The sequence below is a fragment of the Aquila chrysaetos genome, chromosome 6 (genome assembly GCF_900496995.4).
Source record: "Aquila chrysaetos chrysaetos chromosome 6, bAquChr1.4, whole genome shotgun sequence".
Classification (NCBI taxonomy): Eukaryota; Metazoa; Chordata; class Aves; order Accipitriformes; family Accipitridae; genus Aquila; species Aquila chrysaetos.
In genome coordinates this window covers 41,493,839-41,515,578 of record NC_044009.1, presented here as the reverse complement: position 1 = coordinate 41,515,578, position 21,740 = coordinate 41,493,839, and the positions used below count along the sequence as shown (strand labels likewise).

Here is a 21,740-nt window from a genome sequence, read left to right as displayed (position 1 = left end):
TTTACGAGAAAATAAGTTTTTCTGTAGCTTTACATAGGTGCAGCTTGCCTACCTGTTTCTTTGCCTCCCAAAGCTGGTCTAGATGCTCCTGAAGTGTTTGGGCTTTTCTCAAGCAAGGCAAAAATTACCTCTGAAAACTACTTTTTTAATAGACTAATAAGTCACTGTGAAATAAGTTACATAAATGGACTTGCAGCATCAAGTTGCCTGGAGATGTTGTCTTTTACTCCAGAAGCATCTTAATGTACTTGAAAATGACTCAAAGGCTTTTACTACAAATTGAAAAATCAGAACTTAAAGACCTCAAAGTTTTTTTCGTCTCACAACACAACAGCAATTATCTAAGTGGTTTTCCATGCCCACAATATATGCTAAGAAGACAAAAAGGAGAAATGTTACTCCTCTGTCTGTGATCAGCTGTTACTGCAAAGTACAGTTTTTATTTAGTGTATTTTTGTTATGCAAATGACTGGAGGTTGTGGATTATTTTCAGTGTAACACTAGTACTTGTTGGATTGCTTTTTAAATTCAGACTTTACCTGTACAACAGTGCCCTACCTTCCCTTTCTATATTCGTTGGTACCTGCATGCTTTCAGAGCCTCTCTTTTCTGGGAGATAATGTCTTCCAGCAGTATTCACGCATTTCAATTCAGAATGAACTGGAATCGACTGGACAATCCAATTTCCTTTTTCCCAATGTGGTTATTTTTCTTTACATGGGGATTTTAAGAGGGATAATGAGTGACCTCAAGCTTGTGTGGCAACCCAGATGTGAATCTTGACTGCCCAAATAGATCATACCCTTTCTTTCAGCCCCTGTTCTCAGTAGTGCACGTATGGGCTTAGAGTTGCCTTTTCATCAGACCTTCCCTTGTTCTGTTCTTCACTCAGGCAAGATTTGAGTCTTATTAAGAGGAGTAAATGGTCTTGGACAGTACAAACCAATGGGCTAACCAGCAACAGTGCATGGATTTTCACTGTACTGTAACGTCCTGATGTTATGCTTCTTTTCCTAGGACAGAAGGGATTGGATTGGATTGGATTGGATTGGATTGGATTGGATTGGAGAATGGGAGGGGAAGTCATCTTATTTTCTTTTTTCTTCTTTTTTGGTATACCCCTGACTTGTGGATGTTTTTATGGAGGGAACATTGCTAGAGTGGAGCTGAATTATGCAAACTGAGACAGGTCCCCCATTTCTATCATAGAAGTCCTCCAAACTGCAAGTATTCCTGGTCTCTATCTGCCTCTGCGATATGGGGACGGTGTTACTTATGTTATAGAGCCTCCATGAATGTTATTCACAAGGCAGAGGTTCCTCAGATGTGCAGCATGGCTGTGCCGTTGCGCGCTCTATTGCCGTCCTGACCTCCTATGGTTTTTGGCATTTGTTTCCTCTTCATGACTTTTTCCAGCTGTACTTGTTTACCGACCTAAAATTTTCCCTAGTTTGCAAAGTAATGAGAACCAAAATTAATACAAAGAAAACATGTTTTCATTAGAATTTAAGTGTCTTCCACCGATAGCTTTGCTTGATATCTCAGGCTTGATTCAAAGTCAGGCTTTTTTGGGATCGTTGGCAGCAGGGGCTTGAGCCAAGATCCACAACAAAGCACTCCCAAGTTTTATTTAGGTGCCTGATTTCCCAGAGATTACAGAAAGAGGTTAGGTCCGTGCATACCTTTGTGGAGCTTGGCCTTGAGACCTAAACAAAGGGGTGGCAGAAAAACCTGTCCTGCTCTAATCTAGTGAGAAAGCTGTCTAAATGCAGCACAAATCCTCCTTCTCCCTCCAAATCCTATAGAGGTTAGAGTGGAGGAAAGCCCCTTGGCATTTCCCACATCCCTGCGCTGCTAGGGATCCGCTAGCTGATGTCTGCGTGGAAGCAGCTGGAGATGGTAGGGCAAGGGCTTATCAACAGAGCCAAGGATTTCTATAGTAGCAAGGTTTATTTCTGAGAGAGGTGTTTTGCTTTGTTTTACAGTGGCTGCATCAGCCTGAAGGGTTGCATAAGCTTTCAGTGAATTTCAATCAATCCTCACTCAATGCCAATAAGTCATAACCCCGATTTCCCCTTTCATCCCATCCCCCACAGAGCCTTGCCCTCTCCTCTCGCCCAGAGTCAGCTGGATTTTTGTGCATGTGCTGGTAGCAGGTGAAATCAGCTCTTTCAAAACTCTTGCCACAACCTCTTTCTCCCTGTGTAAAAGTCACCAGCTAATCAGTGCTTTGGCTGTTCAAACGTAATTACGTTGTAGGGCTGCTGCGTGGGAAGCTATGCACTGACAAAATGTTGCATCTCTGAAGATGTAAGAGTGAAGGAGAAAAGGGAAAAGCAAGACTTTTAATAGAAACATTAGTCATAGTTAAATTGCCGTGCTGTGTCGCTACACTGCTAGCTTCTTTGTGTCTCTAAAAATACCCTCTAGTGGCTTGGTTATTCATGCAGCGTGCTGATAGGGAAAGGAGAGTTGGGTTCTGGAAAAAACTCTGGCCGTCTTCAGCAGAGGCCCTCTGCCCCGGCGCGGTGGCGTGGAGGGGAAGGGCACTGTGGGGCCGATGGTCTCCAGTGGGAGGGTGTCCGTGCGCAAGGGTTTCCCGGCGTCCATCTCTCATTGCTCCAGCCCTGAGCTCTCAGTGGGACAGTGGTGGCACATGAAGAGAAAGGGTTGGTTTCATTGTCTTCTGGACTTCTCTTGTAGCTAACGCGATGCAAGGAGGCCTCACGCCATGCCGAGGGGTGACCCTTGCTGCAAAGGGTGCCTGGTTAGTCTCCGCTTTACCACACAGACTGTTTCTACCCGGAATATGATGCAGCACCTAAAGCAAAGCACGCTGGTGGCCTGCAGTCGGAAAGCAATTAGAAGAAAGCTTCTAGCTCTGATAATAGTGAATCACTGGGACAGTCTGTCTAGGGAAGCTCTGTGATCGCCCTCACCAGCGGTTATTTTTAGCCCTGTGTGTCTGTGGTGCCGAGCGCCATAGACCAGACGAGGCCAGCTGATTTCTCCGGTGCCTTTCACCGAGGGTCTGACAGATCACAAGACTAGCCTGGGCTTTTTAACAGTCGTTTTTCTGAAATGGCACCAGAAAGTCCTACAATACGCCTTTGTGATCAATGGGATATGACATGTATTTTTTATTTCTGCTTTTTTAAATTTTTGATCCAGTAATTTACAGGCTGGAGCTCCCGGCTATTTCAGTTACAGATGGCTTGTGGTTTGCTTCTCACGACAGGACGAGCAGAGCACAGCCCTGCAAGCATGCGATCTGAGCTCAGGAGCCATCATTCCCATTAGGAAGGACTAAGTAGATTTGGTGAGCCAGCTGGGCCTGCTGCCATGAGGCGGTCACCTTCCTGGTCACCCGTGTCCCGGAGCCGCCATCCCCCATCACCATTCTCTAGCCCCTGTGCAGCATCGGCACAGACGGCATGCTGAAGGACGCAGGCAGCTCAAATGCAGGTTGTAACCTGTAAAACAAGCAACAATTTTACATATTTATTTAATCTTTTGGGTTTTTTTTCCACATGCAGCTTTTCCCAGCTCCACTCCAGACTCTTTCTAGGAAGATTGTACAGTCCAGGACCAATAGTACCTTAGTTGGAGTCTTTGCCATTATCCTGGTTTTTCTATCTGCCTTTGTCAACATGGTATGTGCATTATTTCCTTTTGACCCACTCAGTTCTGCATGGTTTTCTAATTGGTGCTCTGCAGCATCGTAACCTTTGCAACCACTGGGTTTAATGTAATCCTGCGTAATGCTTACAGCATCTGAGGTCGGTTCCCTTTTGCTTTTTGGGCACAGAAAAGAAATGGGAGCCTGACAGCTGAATCCCTATAGCCTGTTATATGCCTGGCACCTATTTGTGCCCGTGCTCTTTTCTGATTCTTTAAATGCTTCTGCTCCAAGTACATAAGCCAAGCCTGAAGCGTACCCCTGCATGAAGGGCCAGCACGAGGTCGATGTGTCATTTAACTCCCACAATATTGAGTGGGACTGAAGTGTTGCATAGGCTTTGTGCTGGCCTTCTGCACGGTGCTGCGTCCTGCTCCGAGTGCAGTAATACTTAACAGGGACTGTGAAGACTTTGCTTTGAGTTGCACTCTTGGGACCGGGGTGGTCTAGCTTTGCGTTCAAACGCCGCTGATGATTTCAGACTCGGAGAGAGATGGGCTGTTCTCTAGGACCCTGCGGCTGCTGGTTTCTCACTTGTACAAATGGCTTGAAGGCTGAATGTTTTTTAAAGAAACCACTTGAATATTCTCTACCTTGCATATAGCTATTTTATTTTTCAAGAGAGGGGCAAAAAAAAGGAGAGATGGACCTGGGGCTAAAGCCTTGAGCTTGGAGGTAGCTACAAATACTTCATATGGCCCTCTGCTTCTCTCAGTTATGGCCTCAGCTGGGGCAGTACTGACTTGCACTGGCATGGAGAGCTTAAACACCTAAAAATCAGACTGCTACTTGCTCTTGCCTCAGCTTCCCTATACACATAGTGGAGAGTTAGGAACAATTTTATGCTCTGTTTTTTTACTTCAATGGGAGGCACCAGCTCAGTGGCATCAACACCCCACTGCCTTCCCCCATAGTCACCTGCAAGGAGCTGGTGTGGGTTGCTGAGCACCGCACAGAAATTAGAGCTTTGTTTTTCTGCATAATGTGTGATTCTTTGCATTCATGAACTGCTTAGTGTAAAAACTAGCAAAATGGACAAACAGAGCAGCATGTGAAGGACATCAGAATGGGCCTCTGCTGCTTGCTCAGCATAACATAGCACATCAGCCTTTGAGCCTTGCTGCTAAAGTCTTCCCTGTAGAAGGACCCACAGCAGAAACTTTAGAGATGGCAGGGGAAAGTTAGCAGCTCAGAAAATTCCCATCAGCAGAAATAGAGCAACACCAGGACCTTATCACAGACAGCGGGATGTATTTGTATGTGTAATATCTACAGCCCTTCTGCCTGTGAACCTTCAGACATAAAATTGTATGTGAAGTTGAGCACAAAACTAGCTTTCTAGAGTGCACAGCCTGGATTTTATTAATTAATATTTTTGCAGGAGGAAAAACATAGCCATTGTACATGCGGTAAAACATAAGCCGGTGATTTCATTTTGCGTATTTTGCACATTGCTACAGCCATTTCCAATGAGCTTTTTAATTTATGCAAACCATTTTGTTTTCTTCTCCTTGTCTATGCCATTGAGTTTAATACCATCTCTTTCTTCAGTTCATGTGCAGCACTGTGGATCTTGCCAGCTGCATGGCTGCAGAATACAACATCACTCCTGACCGGGTGGACATATGCCTTATCAGCAACCTGACTTCCAACTACAGTCTGGGCACTTTGCAGGGATTCTGTGACAGTCCTTTGCCCAACTGCAACTTTCCAGAGGTATTGCTTGAAAAAATGGGTTGCAGAGCTTGATCTGAGAAGGGGCTGTGTGAGGATAAAACCTGTGTGATAAATCTCAGTGATTCAGAGCAAAGCAAGGTTGCTCCTGACTGACGTTCTAGGACTGACACAGGCTACTAAGCACAAACTTAAGTGTCTGAAGTTATTATCATGCGTCCACATTAATGTTTAGGTTCCTTCAGGGCTGACTAATCAGTAGGCTTTTATAATTGTTGGATCCTGCCTGTAGCAGGAGAAATGGCCTTTCTCCATGAAGTCCTTAATGGCATGCAGAACTGCAAGTCATTTCAAAGGAGTTTGTGGGTGCTCGGTGTTGCTTGAAAATCAGTTCACTGAAAATCAGTGTCTACTCATAGATTTAACCCTCCTTTCCATTGTTTTACGTCCTGATGAAAAACTTGCTTATATATTCTTTCACTAGTAGTAGGTTCTGGCCTCAGGCAGGCTAGCAGCCCTGATAGTGGTCTGCTTCAATTTGTAAATGCAAACCCTACCTCTTCAGAACAACTTGTTTTAAAAAAAAAAAAATTGCTTCTAATAACAAAAAAAAAAAACAAATAGGTTTTACACACTGGTAGAATACTTTGCCAAAAAAATCATCTTTTTGCATAGCTGTTCAAGACCTTTCTCTGAGGTTTTAGGTCATGGCCATTACATGTGTTGTCTACTGGAAATTGAAAAGGAAAAAAATCTGTCTAAGGTGGGGGCAGAATTTATGTCAAGGTCATGTGGGTTTATGGGGACCTGACAGATTTATGGCTGATCTGTTATCATCCAGTTGTCCACGGTGCTACTGAAAGCCCTGGTATCCCATTGAACCTATTTCTGTTTAACCTAACAGGAATATGGTGCCTCTCTGATTCAGTGAGGTTTCTGAGACCACCATTACTGTAACTTTCAACCCTGCAAAGGCTCTTAGTATGTCCGCTGAAAGACCCAGTAACAAAATCTGGCACAGTGGAGAATCAGAAACAGTGTGTGTCCATCATCAGGTTGTCAGGAGTGCTGATTCAGGACAGAGGGATTTTAAGCAATGAGGAACAACCATTTGCATGCTGAGGATGCTGTGGCAGCATTGAGCCAGGTCCTGCGGGTCAGTGGGCTAAGCAGCGAGGAGTCACTCCGCTGCGCTCTGCAGGGCAGATGTTGGATCCGGTACAGGTGTTGTCTGTTGCTCCCAGTGTGCTTTCAGGAGATGGTGGGATCCTACCCCTCAGCCACAGGGAACATATACCCATTTTCTAGAAACTGAAGAGTCATGTTACAAGCTGTACATGTTATTTTCTCTAATTTAATATATCAGTGTTGAACTATTAATAAACGAGCTCAGAACATAAGCGTATTTCTACTTCAACTAGGGCTTGCTTTTAACTGAAAGGATGGATTTCTTCAGGCATCTGATACAGTTTTTTTGCCAGAAATAGGCCTGTCTGGAGAGAGTGGAACCTTAAATCCTCACAGATTTGATAGCAGGAAGGTGATGAGCTGGATAATGTGCCCCTCTTTGGTTTACATCCATGCTAGCTTTCCCAGGAGCCCTAAATGGCACCTGCAGTCTGCAGTCGCACTTGAAAGGACTGGCATGCTTAACATTCAGCTCTCAGATTGGCAGAAGTTGCTGCCCCACCACCCAGGTGTGGCAGAGGGCTCCACTACCACACATGCGCACACTTCTGCAACCGCTGGCAGAAAAAAATCGTCATGGTGTTGGGCATCGGTAGAAGTTTGTCCAGCCTGTATCTTGCCGATGGATTCAGTGCGTCACATCAGCAGGGGCAATGCTTTCCAACTAGCCTCAAGTGGGTATCTGTCCTGGTGGTGTGAATTGCTAATACCCTTGGTCCTGCGTATTGTGCAAATATGCAAATTCAAGTCCAGATTTTGACCTTAAAGCACGAAATATTCCAGCATAACTGGATGATGCTTTCAGCTAATTCGGTAACCATGTCCAGGGCAAACCTACATCACAACCTTGGGTATACAGCTGTGAGCCTTATGCCTCTTGAGTATAAAGCAAATAACGCCTGATGAAGAATGCAAGAGTTTTCCTCTCCATCGGTTCAGTTTTAACACTTAAATCTCTTGTAACGTGGGAGTATCCCACAGGCAGCCCCAGGTTTACATGTTTGGTCAGCTCAACTGCATAACTCCCAATCCCTTTCTATCCCTCTGTTTAGTTTCCTTTGTTTTCAGTTTTGATTTATGCAGCTGACGTTCATCTCTATTCTGTTTTTTTTTCACCTTTTTTGTCTTTATACAGTACTTTACCTACAGTGTCTTATTGAGTCTCCTGGCCTGCTCTGTGTTCCTTCAGATCAGCTGTATTGGAAAACTGATCCTTATGTTAATCATTGAATTTATATATGTTCTCATTGTGGAAGTGCCAGGGGTCAACCTTTTTGACAATGCAGATCTCCTGGTTACAGCTAACACCTAGTAAGTGCCTTTCACTTCTGAAATCTTGACCTAATTTCTTTCACCCAGTGACTTCAGTGTGGCATTAGGTGGATGGGAGCGCCGAGGCTGTGGTGCAAGCAAGGGAAGCACATGATGCCAGAGAAGGCATGGCTGTAAACTAAAGGCTTTGTCAATGCTCTCCACCTCTGAAGAGTAGGAGAACACAGTTCCCTTTAAGATGTTTTTAATGTAGAACTTGACTAATGAACTATCTATTAATAACAAAATATAACTGGAATCAGAGTGAATCTGTATTTCTTTTTCTTCCAGAAATGGGGAGCTGTAGTTAGTCATTCTCACTTCTTCTGGTATGACACTCCCTATATAGAAATATATTTTCTCAAAAAAGAAAAAAAAAAACCTTCAACAAACTTGAGCTGGCTCAGGGATGTGATAATGAACCACTGAGATGTTCGGGCATCTGGTATATCAAATCCAGGTTGGGATGGTGGAATGGTGGTGTTTGATGTTTGGCTAGTGATCTCCTGACAGTTGCTGTTGGACACATGTCCGCATTTGAAAAGCCAGTATCACAGCTGGTCTCAGGACAATTCCCAGCAGAACGGCGTGGGCTAAGTGGGAGTAGACAGTTGCCCTTTTACTTACAAAAGGTAGTTTGTCATCACCAGGTCACACATTAATCATGGTGGCAACCTTCTTCGATTGACGTGGTTACCCCTCTCCTGAAGGTCACACCAAGTAGGGAAATTTGGCACATCCGCAAACCCACCCTCCTCCACAAGTGTAATTTCTCACTGGGAGTTGCGTTGTTGTGTCAACTACTTGTTTTGATGATTTGCCCTTGTAGGCAGCAATTGTACTTGAATTGTGAGTCCATAAAATCATGGTGTTGTCTAAAGGTGAACGTGATGCTAGTATGTATAATAAGGAGAGTTGCCTGTAAGACATGAGAAGTAGACCATTGCTCTACTCGGGAGTGGGAAGGCCTAATCTGGAATATGTTTTCCACTTTGGGGCAAGAAGGCAGTTCACAATAATGGAGAGTCCAGAGCAGCAAAGAACAATCAGAGATCTAGAAAGCACCAATTTAGGTGAAACATTTGTCAAGGATGATAGCTGTGGTTGCTCCTCTCTTGGACAGGAGGGTGGTTGAGAAGATTCCCAGGGTCCTTCCCAGTGCTATCTTGTATGTTATGAAATAGCTTGTGTAGTTACTCAAATTTCTTGACAGTCATTAACCCCTTCAAGCTGGATGCAGCTGGTTACTTCTGTCCTTCACATAAATATTCCATGATTTTAGCATTCCTGTGTGCCCAGTAATAATTAATAGAGGTATGGCTTTTACTGCCATTGGCAGTAATCACTTAAATTATTTTGTTAACTCAAGTGAAAGAAATCATGTAGGAAACCCCATGGAGCTTTCTGTGGAGGTATGGGGAGAATGAGGTTTCCTTCCATTTTTTGCAGATGTTACGTATTCCAAGAGCAGAAGCTATTTAGCATTTTCTAACACAATTAGAGAAATAAAAGCATTTTATATCCCAAATATCATTTCATTCTTGTAAGTCAAGCACTAAGCGAAATTACAGCAGTTAGGAGTATAATTTACGTCACTTCACAATCAAAATGTCAGTAATAAAGTGGAGAAGGTTAGCATGTTTTCCCAGAAATAGCTTTCTGTGATGCTGTATTATCTCTCACTAAATGATATTTGTTTTGTCTGGAGAGCTCCATGGACAGCTATTTATTGTCCCAATGTCTGGCAGTCCATTTGTGTGTTGTGGGAAATAGGAGCTCAGCATGTAGCACATAGTTCAGAGAGGTACCTTATTGTCCAGCTGATATTAAAAAAAATCCAACATGACCTCATACTACTTTAATTGGGTGCCCGTTGTAGCTACATAATTACTGTCTGCTCTGCAGCCATTAGGGTACTCTGACTAATTAGAAGTGATACAGATGTCACTTCACACTTCCGTGTACCAACCAACCCAGCATGCAAGCAACTGAAAGGCTGATTATTGCACGTTGGGAGTTGCTAGACTTGACTGCAGCGGCACACCAGCGTGGTGACATATGAAGTATAACTGGATGCACGGAGCTACTATCATAGTAACTTTTCCCTATGCAGAAAATAGATAAAACTAACGCATCAGTTTTAAAGATGTGATGGACCAATGTGATCTTCTAAGTTGAGTTCTTGCATAGTGGAACCAGTAGTAAAGCTAGTAGAGCTTTGCCCAGTGATTTGTTCATCAAGCCCATCACTTCTGTTCGAGCTATGGTTTGTGATTTAGAGGGCTGTCGGTCCTTGGCATCGTGGCTGTGAGAAGGGAGATGCTCCTGTCCTATGGGAGCTGTCCCCAAAATCAACGACCTTTCCTGCTAAAAATGTGCACTTAACTTGAGCAGCAGTGTATTTAGCAAGCTTCTCTATGTGTTACCTTCCAGTAATTAAAGAGCCATCTGCTACTGGAAATGTCTGTCCCATGGGGGAGCAACCTACCAATGTAACACCATTATTGCTCCCACTGGGCATTTTCACTTATCCAAAGTGTTATTATAAATACTGGGTTTGCTGCATTTCATAGTCTCTGCTGAACATTTTAGAGCAAGCGTAACACCCACAGTGAGCCACAGCCCCAGTACAGAGGGTCAGATCTGCCACACTTCCATCATAAGACAGAGTGATAATGGGGGGGCAGTCAGTCATCCTTGGCCAGGTAGTGATTTAGGGGAGTAGGGGAATCATGCTGCATGTGGGAAGTGTCTCCGACTCCAACTAGATCCAGCCTTTAGTGTGGGAGTCACTGTCCCCAGGGTTCCCAAACTGGGTCCAGGTCCAGGCACACATATTCAGCGCTGGAGCTGGCCAAGAGGCCGTGCAATAGATCGTGTGCAAGACAATGGTGGGTTGCAGAATCCATGTCAGAAGAAATTCCATGCTCAGAGCTGCAGAAAATGTCCCGGAACAAACAAAGTTAGAGAGTTACTATGCTTTTAGTTTTTAATTTTCATGCCCAGTTAGGCTCCCTCAGCTATTTCAATTTTGATGATTTGTATCTCTGATTGTGTAGCGAGAGGTTCCCTCCAGCGCCAGAAAGCTGTGGCCTGATGCTCTCAAGACAGCTGTGAGATTCTCAGGCTAAAGATGTATCGTGTCAGTAGCCTGCAAAGCTGTAATTGCATCAATGACACTACAGTAATTTTACCACTGAACTCTCTTTCCATTTAAATAGTGTTTTAAAAGATCCATATACATGGTTCTCAGCCACCTAAAATACTTCACCCACACTTGAGAAGAAACCCAGCAGCATTAAGCAATCAATCAGTCAGGAACTCAGACAGCTACTACCTACCAGAAAGATCCTTTCCATCCTTTCACTGTAAGAAAAGCACACCTTCCATCTCCTCCAGCGGTTCTGCTTCATACAAGTACTTCGCAGTATTGTGAATAGTAATAGCAATCCTCAAAGGGTTTTCTTTAGTGCACTCGTGTGCGGTACCCATAGCTAGGCACAACACTGGAGATGAGCAACTTGCAGAGGAAGGGCGTAGTGCTACAGTTAAAGGAATTAAACTCATCTCTATGCTACAATAAATGGGGAAGAGAGGAGCTATCCCTTACAAGATATTAGCTCAAAGCTTCCTTCTTTAGATCAAATTTTCCAGTCTGACCTAATGAAGTAGGGACAATGCACAAGCATTTGCTGAGCATTCCATACTGACATTAAAATCCCAAATGATTCACCGACTCTTAATGCTTCTTAGATATTTTAACCACGTTGCACCATCATTCTGGATTTTTGAGTGTAGCTCAGACGACCTTTTTTTCTCCTCCCCACCTCCCCGGCATCATGTTGTAGTGTTCTGCTTTAAAAGGGCTATAGCCCCACACTGTGTTAGAGGTGCCACATTGCAGAGGTGTTGTTGAATGATGTACAGAAGGATGAGTGCTGGAGGGAGCCAAACACTCTACTAACCTTGTGTTTGTGGTTTTTTTCAGCATGTCTGCAAATGCAACGTCACCGTGGTGAGTCACTTTGGCATGAAATATTTTTATGGGTTTTTGTTGGTAGGCATTTTCTGTTCACAAAGTGCAATTATCAGCACGTTGACTCACCAGCAGTGTCTGGTATTTGACTATGCATTGCTGTGAGCTGGTGCAACACAGTGCAGATGCCCTAAGTGGCCTGGGTATTGCCCTTCGGTATGTATAGCTACTCAGAGCATCCTCTTTCCTGTGGGACTCATGTCAACTTGCTTTATAGAGCATCTCATAGAGCTTACTTGTAATTACAAGTCAAAGGTTTTATCAAAATAATAGTTTCATACTGTATAACTCTGGAATTCAGATTTAACAGTTTTTATTTGCTTGCTTGTCAGAAGGGATGGGAAGGTGTCTTAGTGCTCTTTTCAGCTTATAGAATAGTTGCAAAACAAAGGTCATTAAGAAGTGACTAATTAGAGAAGCAGTAAGTGCAGAACAGTTCCATACTTAAGAGGCCGAGGAAGCCAGTGCAGGAGACAGAATGAATACAGTCTGAAGAGCTGTCAGCTTTTCGGTTTTCCCAAGCATAATAGTGGCTGAGCATGTATGGCCATTCTGTAAAAAATGGCTTTTATATTGATGTTAACCCCTTTCAAGAAGTTGGATTAAATTTCCAATTTCAAAGAAGTCCTGCTTTGCAAACCAGCACCTATGAGCCAAAGTCCTCAGCTTTTTGCAGACATTGTTTGCCCCTTTAGCAACACGTGCTTTGAGGGGAAAGAAAAAAAGCCTTTTCTTCAGAGATTGATTAGCCTTAAAGGGGGAACTGCAGAGCGTGGCTAAGCTGTGTTCCTCCACGCTGAGACTAACTGGGAAATTCTGCTCTTTCGTTGGCTGTAGCTCTCCAGCAATGACACGAGTCGCACTGAAGATTGTGACCCCTGTCATCATTACCGTCTTTGTCCTGGCGCTGTACTTGCATGCCCAGCAAGTGGAATCCACTGCAAGGCTTGATTTCCTCTGGAAACTCCAGGTTAGCGGGTGTTTGCTGTGTTGGAGGGATACACATAGTCATTGGCATTAATATCAAACTACTGAGCTATTCACTATCAAGGAGTGTTATAAAGTGCCTTTGCATTTAATCTGAATCTGGCACATAACTGGGCATACTAGCAATGCTTGGCTCTTCTTTGGTACTTTGCATACTCAGTGCTTCTCATCCTGGTTATTTACTTTAACCCCTTGTTTCCTTGTAAATGCACTTTGGATGGTCCCTGCAGTAAAGGTTTATAGATCTGAGGTTAATGAATTTGGACAACTGAGCCTGTCACTGTTTCAGGAACCTGTAATATAACACAATTTGTAAATACAATAAGCTCATATTCACTGCTGGATTGTTTCCCAGAGTTCAGTGAGCTTTAGTTTGCTGTGTTCAGGGGTGTGAAAGATTCACATTTGCATTTTCATTCACTTTCTTGCTAAGCAGTGGGAACTGGCTTGATATCCAGCCTTCATTAGCCCCTAGGCAGCAGTACTGGATAACCAACACACTACTGATAATGCCACACTGTGCTCCTGTCCCTGGGTTCAGTTTTAATGTTTTCACTACTTGTGCCCACGAGTGATGTTGGGGTACCGTATGTGATTCTCAAGCAAGCAGGACAGGTCTCGGCTCTGCCCAGGACTCAGCTGGAGGACAGCAGTACTGCAGGTTTTGTATAGATTTTTTTACCTTCTGGATGGCAAGACATCATTCTAATAATAGGTCGTCTCAGTGGTTTGAGTAGGAGGCACTGAAGAAGCACCAATTAATTAAAGCTCCTTGGAAAGCAGATAAACATTGTTATCCTCATTTATAAATGGGAAAACAATGGAAGGGATGAGCCAACTTGCCTGTTCCAGGTCTGGGCTCAACTGGCCAAAGCATTTGCTTCCCCAGGCAGAGCCAAGTGTTTTCCTTGTTCTATCCAGACATACCACCTTCTAAAGGGTCTTTCCTTGTTTAACTTCATTTCCAGTTTCAAATGTCCTGTTTCAGAAACCACCATCCACGAGCAAAGTTATAAATACTTTGCAAGTATCGCTTGTGCCTTTACCAGCATGTACTTAAGGGACATGGGGAGGTTATCCATTCTCCCCTCACAAAGTGAAGGCTGGAGAGAATGGCAGAGCTGTGTTCATCCACGCCAAGGCCCAAGTGTGCCAGGAAAGTCTTTCCTTTTTTTAGCTCCAGCGCTCCAGCAATGACAAAAGTAATTGGAAAAAAAGATTTGAAGAAGACCCATTTCAAAAGGCTGTACATTTTGCCGGGTGCCTCTGCTGAAGCGGAGGGTGTTGTACACAGGACAGCTCTTCGGGGCTCCCGTGAGCCGAACCGCTCAGTGCGACCCCTGTCTCAGCTGTGCCTTCCCCAGTGCTTGCCTGACCCTGTTCTTTCCTTTGCTCAGAAATATTCAAAATGGCAAAAAGTAAAAAAAGGGGGGAAAGTACTGCTGCCATCATGTAATGGGGGAGAGAGAGGTGGTCAGTACACAGACCTCTGTACCTTTACCTACAAACCAGAAGCAATGAATTGAGGTAATGCTGGTACTGTGCAAGTCTGCAAAGAGAAATCAAATCTGTTTCTGAAGTCTGATTAATCTAGTGAACTCTAAATGCTTGTTTTATTTTAGTCACCTAGGCCTAGGTACATCCTAGGTATGTCCTTCCTGAAGCTCTGGTTCCATCTGAACATTAAAGCCAAATCCACACCCATTAGCACAGAAACAAGACAACCCATTCTCCTCATGTTTCCCTTTGCCCGGACATACCCCCACTACCATAGGAGACATGGGCTTTACAGACTGGTGAAAAGTCGTCTCCAGAGTGTCAAACTGGCCTGTTTCATGGACTCCATGGTAACTACTTCACAACTATCATCGCACCTCAGCAAACTTTGTGGAAAAGGAGAATCCTTTTATTTAGCTATGTGAGCATTTGAGGGATGCAGGGAGAGGATTATAATTCAATGCCACTCCTGCAGTCAGACTTTAGCAATGATGAGCTGGCTTTGTCCTCCTGAAACCTGCTGTGCTTGACTGGGAAAGCCAGATGTGTGTTTTTGTGGATGGCTGTGGAGTTCCCCGAAAGGAACAGACCTTGTACAGGTTACCCAATTCAGGGCCCAGAAATATAACGACATTGGCTTTTGGTGTTATTCTGTGCCTGCTTTTACATACACATGTGCACACAAAGAGATAGACCATCTTCCACCGCACACCACAAGTTTCTGCATCTCTCTGGTTCTGCCCTCCTTTGCAGTTTCCCCCCTTTCTTCTGTTTCTGTCCTGCCTACAAGTTCATTTTCAGCTTTTTTTTCCCCTCCTCAGAGCAGTTACCAAAACACTAAGCACATCACTGTCTCTCCCTCCTAAACTAGGCCACTGAAGAGAAAGAAGAAATGGAGGAGCTGCAGGCCTATAACAGACGCCTCCTCCACAACATTTTACCAAAGGATGTGGCAGCCCATTTCTTGGCTCAGGAGCGGCGAAATGATGAACTGTACTACCAGTCCTGTGAGTGTGTGGCTGTCATGTTCGCCTCCATAAGCAACTTCTCAGAGTTTTACGTGGAGCTGGAGGCCAACAATGAAGGGGTGGAGTGTCTGAGACTGCTCAACGAGATCATTGCCGATTTTGATGAAGTAAGTCGCAGAAAATCTGAGTAGACAGAATGAACCAAATCAGTAAGTTTAGTTAGGCTTTGTTCAGCTCCTGAAGGAAGGTGGCTTATTGAATCCTTGTGCCATAGAAGTCTTTTTCATTCTTTTTTTTTCTTCACATTAAAATCCCTTCTATTCCCTTGTTGCTCCTCCGAATATCTAATCCCCTTTCTTCCTATACTTTGAGTCATGGAGGCTCTGTCCACTACTTTGTAGTGCTTGTACCAAGGGAGGACATGTGGCAAGGACATTACCAGCACGTATGTGTTTGTCAAGGTTTATTCGTTTCTTTTGCTCTTGTGAAACAGATAATAAGTGAAGACCAATTTCGGCAGCTGGAGAAGATCAAGACCATCGGCAGTACATACATGGCTGCATCAGGCCTCAACGATTCCACTTATGACAAGGAAGGGAAGACACATATCAAAGCTCTGGCTGATTTTGCCATGAGGTTAATGGACCAAATGAAATACATTAATGAACATTCATTCAACAACTTCCAGATGAAAATAGGTAATGTCACTGTGTTTACAGGATTAAGTGTAGGTAGTGGTCATTCTGAGCTGGGGATTTTATGGAGAGTAAAAACCATAGATGTTACCTTAGCTGCACAATGACGTTAATTGTCTTGTGCCTGGTGACCACTTTGGCCTCTCTGAAACACTGGAGCAGTTTTGTTAGGGTAACAGCATTATTACTGAAGCTCCATGGAGAATTAGGAGTAGTTGGGCAACTGACCTTGGCACAGAGAAGCTCTTACCACAGCATGGTCTCACATGGTGGTTGAGCTTCAGCTCATTTTGCCTGTGATGTGCTCCCTGCCCACACCCCCTGTGGTCCCGGCTCTGCCATTCTTGGACATGAAATTGTCTTTAAAGTCAGGGACTAAAAAGAGACAGAAAAGGAGAAGGAGAAGAAATGTGAAGATGAAGTGTGATATTTGTTCCGGAAGGCTGCTGGGCTGCTGCCTCGCAGGCGCTCAGCATCGCAGCAGCTGTGTGCTGACTTCCAAGTAAGTAAGTAAGTAAGTGAGCTGTTTGCTTGGCAGCCGGATGGCAAATAAACCTTATCCTATTATGTGGTACTGGAAGGTAGCTCTGGATTGAGCAGATCCAGCCCATGCTGCCAGTCTGACAGGCAAAATGGATCAAAGGAGCCAACTTTCCTTTAAAAGTTTCTTTCCCCACAGTTTGGCCATAGCTTTACCTGTCAGGGTAAACCACAGCTAGAACCAATGAACCTCAGAATGTTTTTTATTGGCTGGAAAATAACGTGCCTCAAGCTTCATGTGGTTCCCATGTGATGGATCTGAGCATTGTGGGATTTCTCCTCTCGTTCCAGGCCTCAATATTGGTCCGGTTGTAGCTGGGGTGATAGGAGCACGCAAACCCCAGTATGACATATGGGGCAACACGGTGAATGTAGCCAGCCGAATGGACAGTACAGGTGTGCCTGACAGGATTCAGGTAAGGAATTCACTGGACAACTTACATTGCCACTGTGTCACATACAGGTTTTCAAACTTAATTAGAATTGGAATTTTGGTTTCATTTTATTCCTTTTTGCCATACATTTACTTACACAGTACTGAAAGAAAAGCCAGCTGGGGAATGCTAGTGGTACCATCAAGCTTTGCCTTTTAATCTTGACCAACTTTGCAAACTTTGGTCAAAAACTTGCAGTTTAGTTCTGGGTGGAAGTGTTGAGCTGAGTTTCCTTCCCCGAGTGCCTCACTGGCACTGTGAGCACAGTCCTGCCGTGATGCTTACTCACTCGTGCTGCCGGCTTTGCTGTTCGGCTATGTACAACTGTAGGTTGTTTATTTTCCAAGGGCTTGATTCAGATACGTATTTCTGTAACTAACTCACTTTGTTCACGATGCCGTATGTGTTGTGAGGCTAGCGTGGATCCAGGCATCAGTGGGATGGGGATATATAACTAGAGAAAGAGGACAGTGTAAGGGGTTAATGGAAACTGTCTTGTAATCAAACATCTCCTTGGCCTTCAGACACTGACCTTTCCAGTAATTCAATTCCACTGTCCTACTTTTGCTGAGCCAATGTCCACAGTAACAGATTAACATTCCTTGGGAAAGTACTGAAGGGATATAAAAATAGTTAAGAGTAACTGATGTAAAACCCAAGAGGGGAAGCCATGCTGTTTCTTTCCAATTAAGCTGTCAGTTAACTGGATCAATATTTATCCAACACCCTTTAAACCTTCCTATGAGATGGCCCATGCAATCTTCATCCTAGTTAAGCAAATCAGCACAGCAATGCTATAGCAATAGGAAGCCAGAAATGCAAATATTCAAAGCCACCTGAGGAAGGGTGAGAAAATACATTGTAATAAATAAATATCTCAGGAAATCTGGTCTTTAAACTTCTGCAGCACAAGTGATTATTTTTGAATGGCATCTGCAGAGAGAATTTGGATGCTGGCTAGATTATTCCATTTATTCAGTCTTTCTCATTGCCCACTACCTTCTCCTTCATAAAAACAAACCCCTGAATGACTCCTAAGTTGTACATCCACTACGTAATTTCGAAGTCATTTTTGAGGACTTTTTAAACATGCTTAACATGTTTTCCTACTACCACTCCAGTGATATAATGAATGCATCTGAGTAGACTGAACTGCCAGGTGCGTTTTTAAAAATGTGACTCATTTGTTTCTTTTTATCCTGTAACCGCCTTGAAAAATGTGGTCTTCCCCCACTTGTGTACCATGTGCGACTTCTGTAGTTTCTCAGTTCTAAAGGTTGTGCTTGTTCTGCAACTTGTGCCAAGCTTTTAGTTAGTGATCGATATGCAAAAGTCAACTGACTGACTTAGAAAAAAAATTGTTGCTCCTACTTTAGTTTTGTCCATGGATGATGCCAAAAGCAAATGAAGAGACTGTGTGGAAGGCATGACAAGCAGCTGCTAACTTTCATTTATTCTGCAGGTAACCACAGACATGTACCAGGTTTTAGCAGCTAACAACTATCAGCTGGAATATCGAGGGGTCATTAAGGTCAAAGGCAAAGGAGAAATGACCACCTACTTTCTAAATGAAGGGCCTCCAATTAGTTAGCACCGATTACAGCGTCACTCAAAGATGGAATTTGCATTACACAAGATTGTGAATCGGAGAAGAATCACTTTTTGGTAGCGAAGCTGAAAACGCAGCGCAGTTGAAATTTCACACCGAGACTCTAGAGCTGGTGTCAGCAAACTCTTTGGCCACCCATCATGAAAGGCAATCAAAAGAAACCACCTTGGAGTTGTTCCTGGCTGAGTGCTAAGTCGACCAAAGATGTGTACTACAGAGTTCACAGATAAGACATGAATCTGAAATTTTTAAAAAAGGCTGCTACCACAGGATGATGTAAGAAGCTATTTAAGTATTTATTGACGCAACACAACATTTACTTGGTTGAAGGAATGTATGATTCACTACAAAGCATTATTTTGGAATGGATTTGCACTCCCATAATGTTTCCATCCCATACTGCCAGCTATTTGAAGTGTACCACTGTGCTTTTATTAGCTGTTTTGAATGGGCTTTCAAAATTGACACCCACTGTTGCAGCACACAAAAAGGCCTTTTAGAAGGGCATCGGTAATGTTTTCGTGTGAAAGGACATTATAGCCCTGGCCCCCTCTTTTCCCTTCTTCTACATGGCTAAATGACTGCTCTTCTGAGTGGGGCTGGCACATCTGATGAAGGGGAGGATCAAGATAAAGGAAGATGGCTCTACAACCATATTTATTAAAAAGTCTTCTGTGCTCTTCTTTGGTATATATCAGTTTACATGGTTAAGACTAGATGTAAACAAGAGACACTTTGTGGGGGGGAACTCCCCTGAAATTTGTTGTGGGTTCTTTTGTATTTTTTATTTTGTAATATTGAAAACATGGAGATCTAACAGATATACCAAATTCTATATTTTGTAAATTATATATAATTAGAAGGCAGGCTGTCCACACCAAGGTGTGGTAGGAGGTGTATATAACCTGTAGACTTTTGTGTAATTTTTTTCTGCATAATACTCTCAACACAGACTTGGCAGTTTTCAGATTATCACTATACAATCAACCAACAACAAACAGGTGAGTTTCCAGGCTGAATCAGATGCATTTTAAAATGAAAATCCAGAAAAATCTACAACCCCAAAGAAGAGGAAAAAACAAAACGTGGTAGTCACACAGTTGTTCCATGCAGCATTCAAGCGGAGGGTGGCATCTTAACAAATGGAAACAGGACCTTTGAGTTTTAGCTACTGAGACGGTATCAGTCGAACATGTCAGAAAGAGCCCTGAGCAAATCTTCTAACTTACTGTAACAGGAGCTCTTATGAGAAAAAAAAAAAGCTCATTTGAACTTTTTGTTTCAAAGTCATTTTTCATAGATGGTCTTAATAGAATCCTGCTGATATGAGAGTTGTCTGATATTGTAACTGCCATTTGACATTACAAGGAACTATGTACTGCAGCATCAAGTTGACTTTCCTGTAGTAGGCACTTATTTAAACTGAGTCACAGATTTTCAATTTTCAGGAATTAGGTAATCTTCAAAAAAGTTATGATGGCAAGTGAGTATATGAGGTGGTCGACCTTAAAATACAGTGCCATTGATATTGTGTTGGACATCTTTATCACTAGTGGGGGTTTTATGAATAGTTCACTGTTCTCATTTATGTACCTTTTTTAACTATTAAAGAAAAATCCCTTGATATTTTATTAAAAAGAAAGAGTTTTAAAAAAAAAGCTATATTTTTTATATTCTATGAGGGGAGAGTTTTGATATTGAATTTGGCTAGCACTAAAAATGACTCCAATCTTTTGACATTTAATAAAGTTCTTTTCCACTCTTCTCAGGGCAGAATTATTGTAGTACTAACAGCTTAATGATTGCACTATGGTGGTGGTGATTTATTTTTTTCCTACTCTACAACAAGAATAAGTGAAAATCCATGGGCCTGTCTTAATTACTTTGCTGTATTGCTAAGCATAACCTGAGCATTAAGCCATTTAAATGTGAGCTTAAATGGCATTGCCTCTTTCCTTCTCCCTTCCACTAGGAAACATCTCTGAAAAGTATAGTATATTGACTTCTGTAAAACTGCCAAGTCTGCCCTTGTACTATACTTTTGCTCCTTTACATCTTTTTCAGGTTTGCAAAATACTTCAGTTGCATCACGCTGTTATGCCTTTCTCCCCCACCTCCACCTTCCATCCCTTTTACTCCCTCACTGAGTTTCATTACCTTCATGCCATACACTCGGTTTTAGGTTTGCTTTCTGCTTTACGAAAGTCTGCAGTCTTCTTAACTTTTGATTCATCTTATGAAGTTGTGTTGTCAATGAAATTTCAAGTCCCCAGTATCTCTAGCTGTGATTGTTGACAGTGTGTCATGATCATTTCAAGGGGTATTCACACACTCTTTACTCTGGATCTTGCAAAAATGGATACAGTTATGATTTCCCATGGAAATTGAAATCTATTTAAGTAATTTAACTATATTAAACACTGTTTCACTGGTAAAGTGTCTCTGTTTTATTTTAGCTGCATCTGGCTAGTGAAGAGATCAGGCATAAGTTGTGTAGGAGATAACTGATTTTGCACACAGAAACATCCCATTCTTGACTAGCAATGGATGGAGAGCCGTTTGGACCACACTGGCGCTACGCAGTACCCAGCTACAGAGCCTCAGGGCCCTGCTTGCACAACGAACATCCCCTGGGTCCCTCTTGTGCACCCACTTGCCTTCGAACGTTGGTCTCAGGATAGCTGACAAAGTCTCATTGTGGCACTATGGTTAAATATATTGGTATAACTGAATAGCTTAAAAAAAATTTTTTTTTCTGTCCTATTTAAAAATAAATCTGCGTATTTTAAAAAGTACATCACCTTTGCCAAAGAATTCCCCAGGTACCTCGGTACTTGTCCTCTCAAGGACACCTGGAAGGAGGCAGCAGGGCTGGCCAGTGCAACATTTTCAGTCTTTATAGGTAAAAGTAAATGCTGCACCTAACTACACCAATTAACGGAAGCCTGAGTATAACTGAGAAACAAAAAGCTCCAGCTTTAAACTGACTTTTAGTTCAGGAGACATTACATGGCAACAAAAAACTGAATTACTTACAATCTGTTATTTGTTAGGAGGGATCTTGTAAGTAAGTGTACTGAGAACATAGCTGCATTAAGAAAAAAACACGAAGTACTTAAAAT

The 21,740-nt window shown here is 43.0% G+C and overlaps 1 protein-coding gene across 1 annotated transcript in view; it reads left to right on the top strand.

Annotated features, from left to right (window-relative positions):
* Positions 1 to 21,054, top strand: part of ADCY5 (adenylate cyclase 5) — a 222,045-nt gene extending 200,991 nt beyond the window's left edge. Inside the window, exons 13-21 of the mRNA XM_030016802.1 lie at positions 3,537 to 3,653; positions 5,231 to 5,395; positions 7,677 to 7,852; positions 11,841 to 11,867; positions 12,726 to 12,858; positions 15,244 to 15,507; positions 15,834 to 16,038; positions 16,867 to 16,991; positions 18,472 to 21,054. Coding sequence (XP_029872662.1) covers positions 3,537 to 3,653; positions 5,231 to 5,395; positions 7,677 to 7,852; positions 11,841 to 11,867; positions 12,726 to 12,858; positions 15,244 to 15,507; positions 15,834 to 16,038; positions 16,867 to 16,991; positions 18,472 to 18,600 — 1,341 coding nt within the window. The 3' untranslated portion in view covers positions 18,601 to 21,054. The remainder of the gene's footprint in view (positions 1 to 3,536; positions 3,654 to 5,230; positions 5,396 to 7,676; positions 7,853 to 11,840; positions 11,868 to 12,725; positions 12,859 to 15,243; positions 15,508 to 15,833; positions 16,039 to 16,866; positions 16,992 to 18,471) is intronic.
* Positions 21,055 to 21,740: the final 686 nt, after the last annotated feature.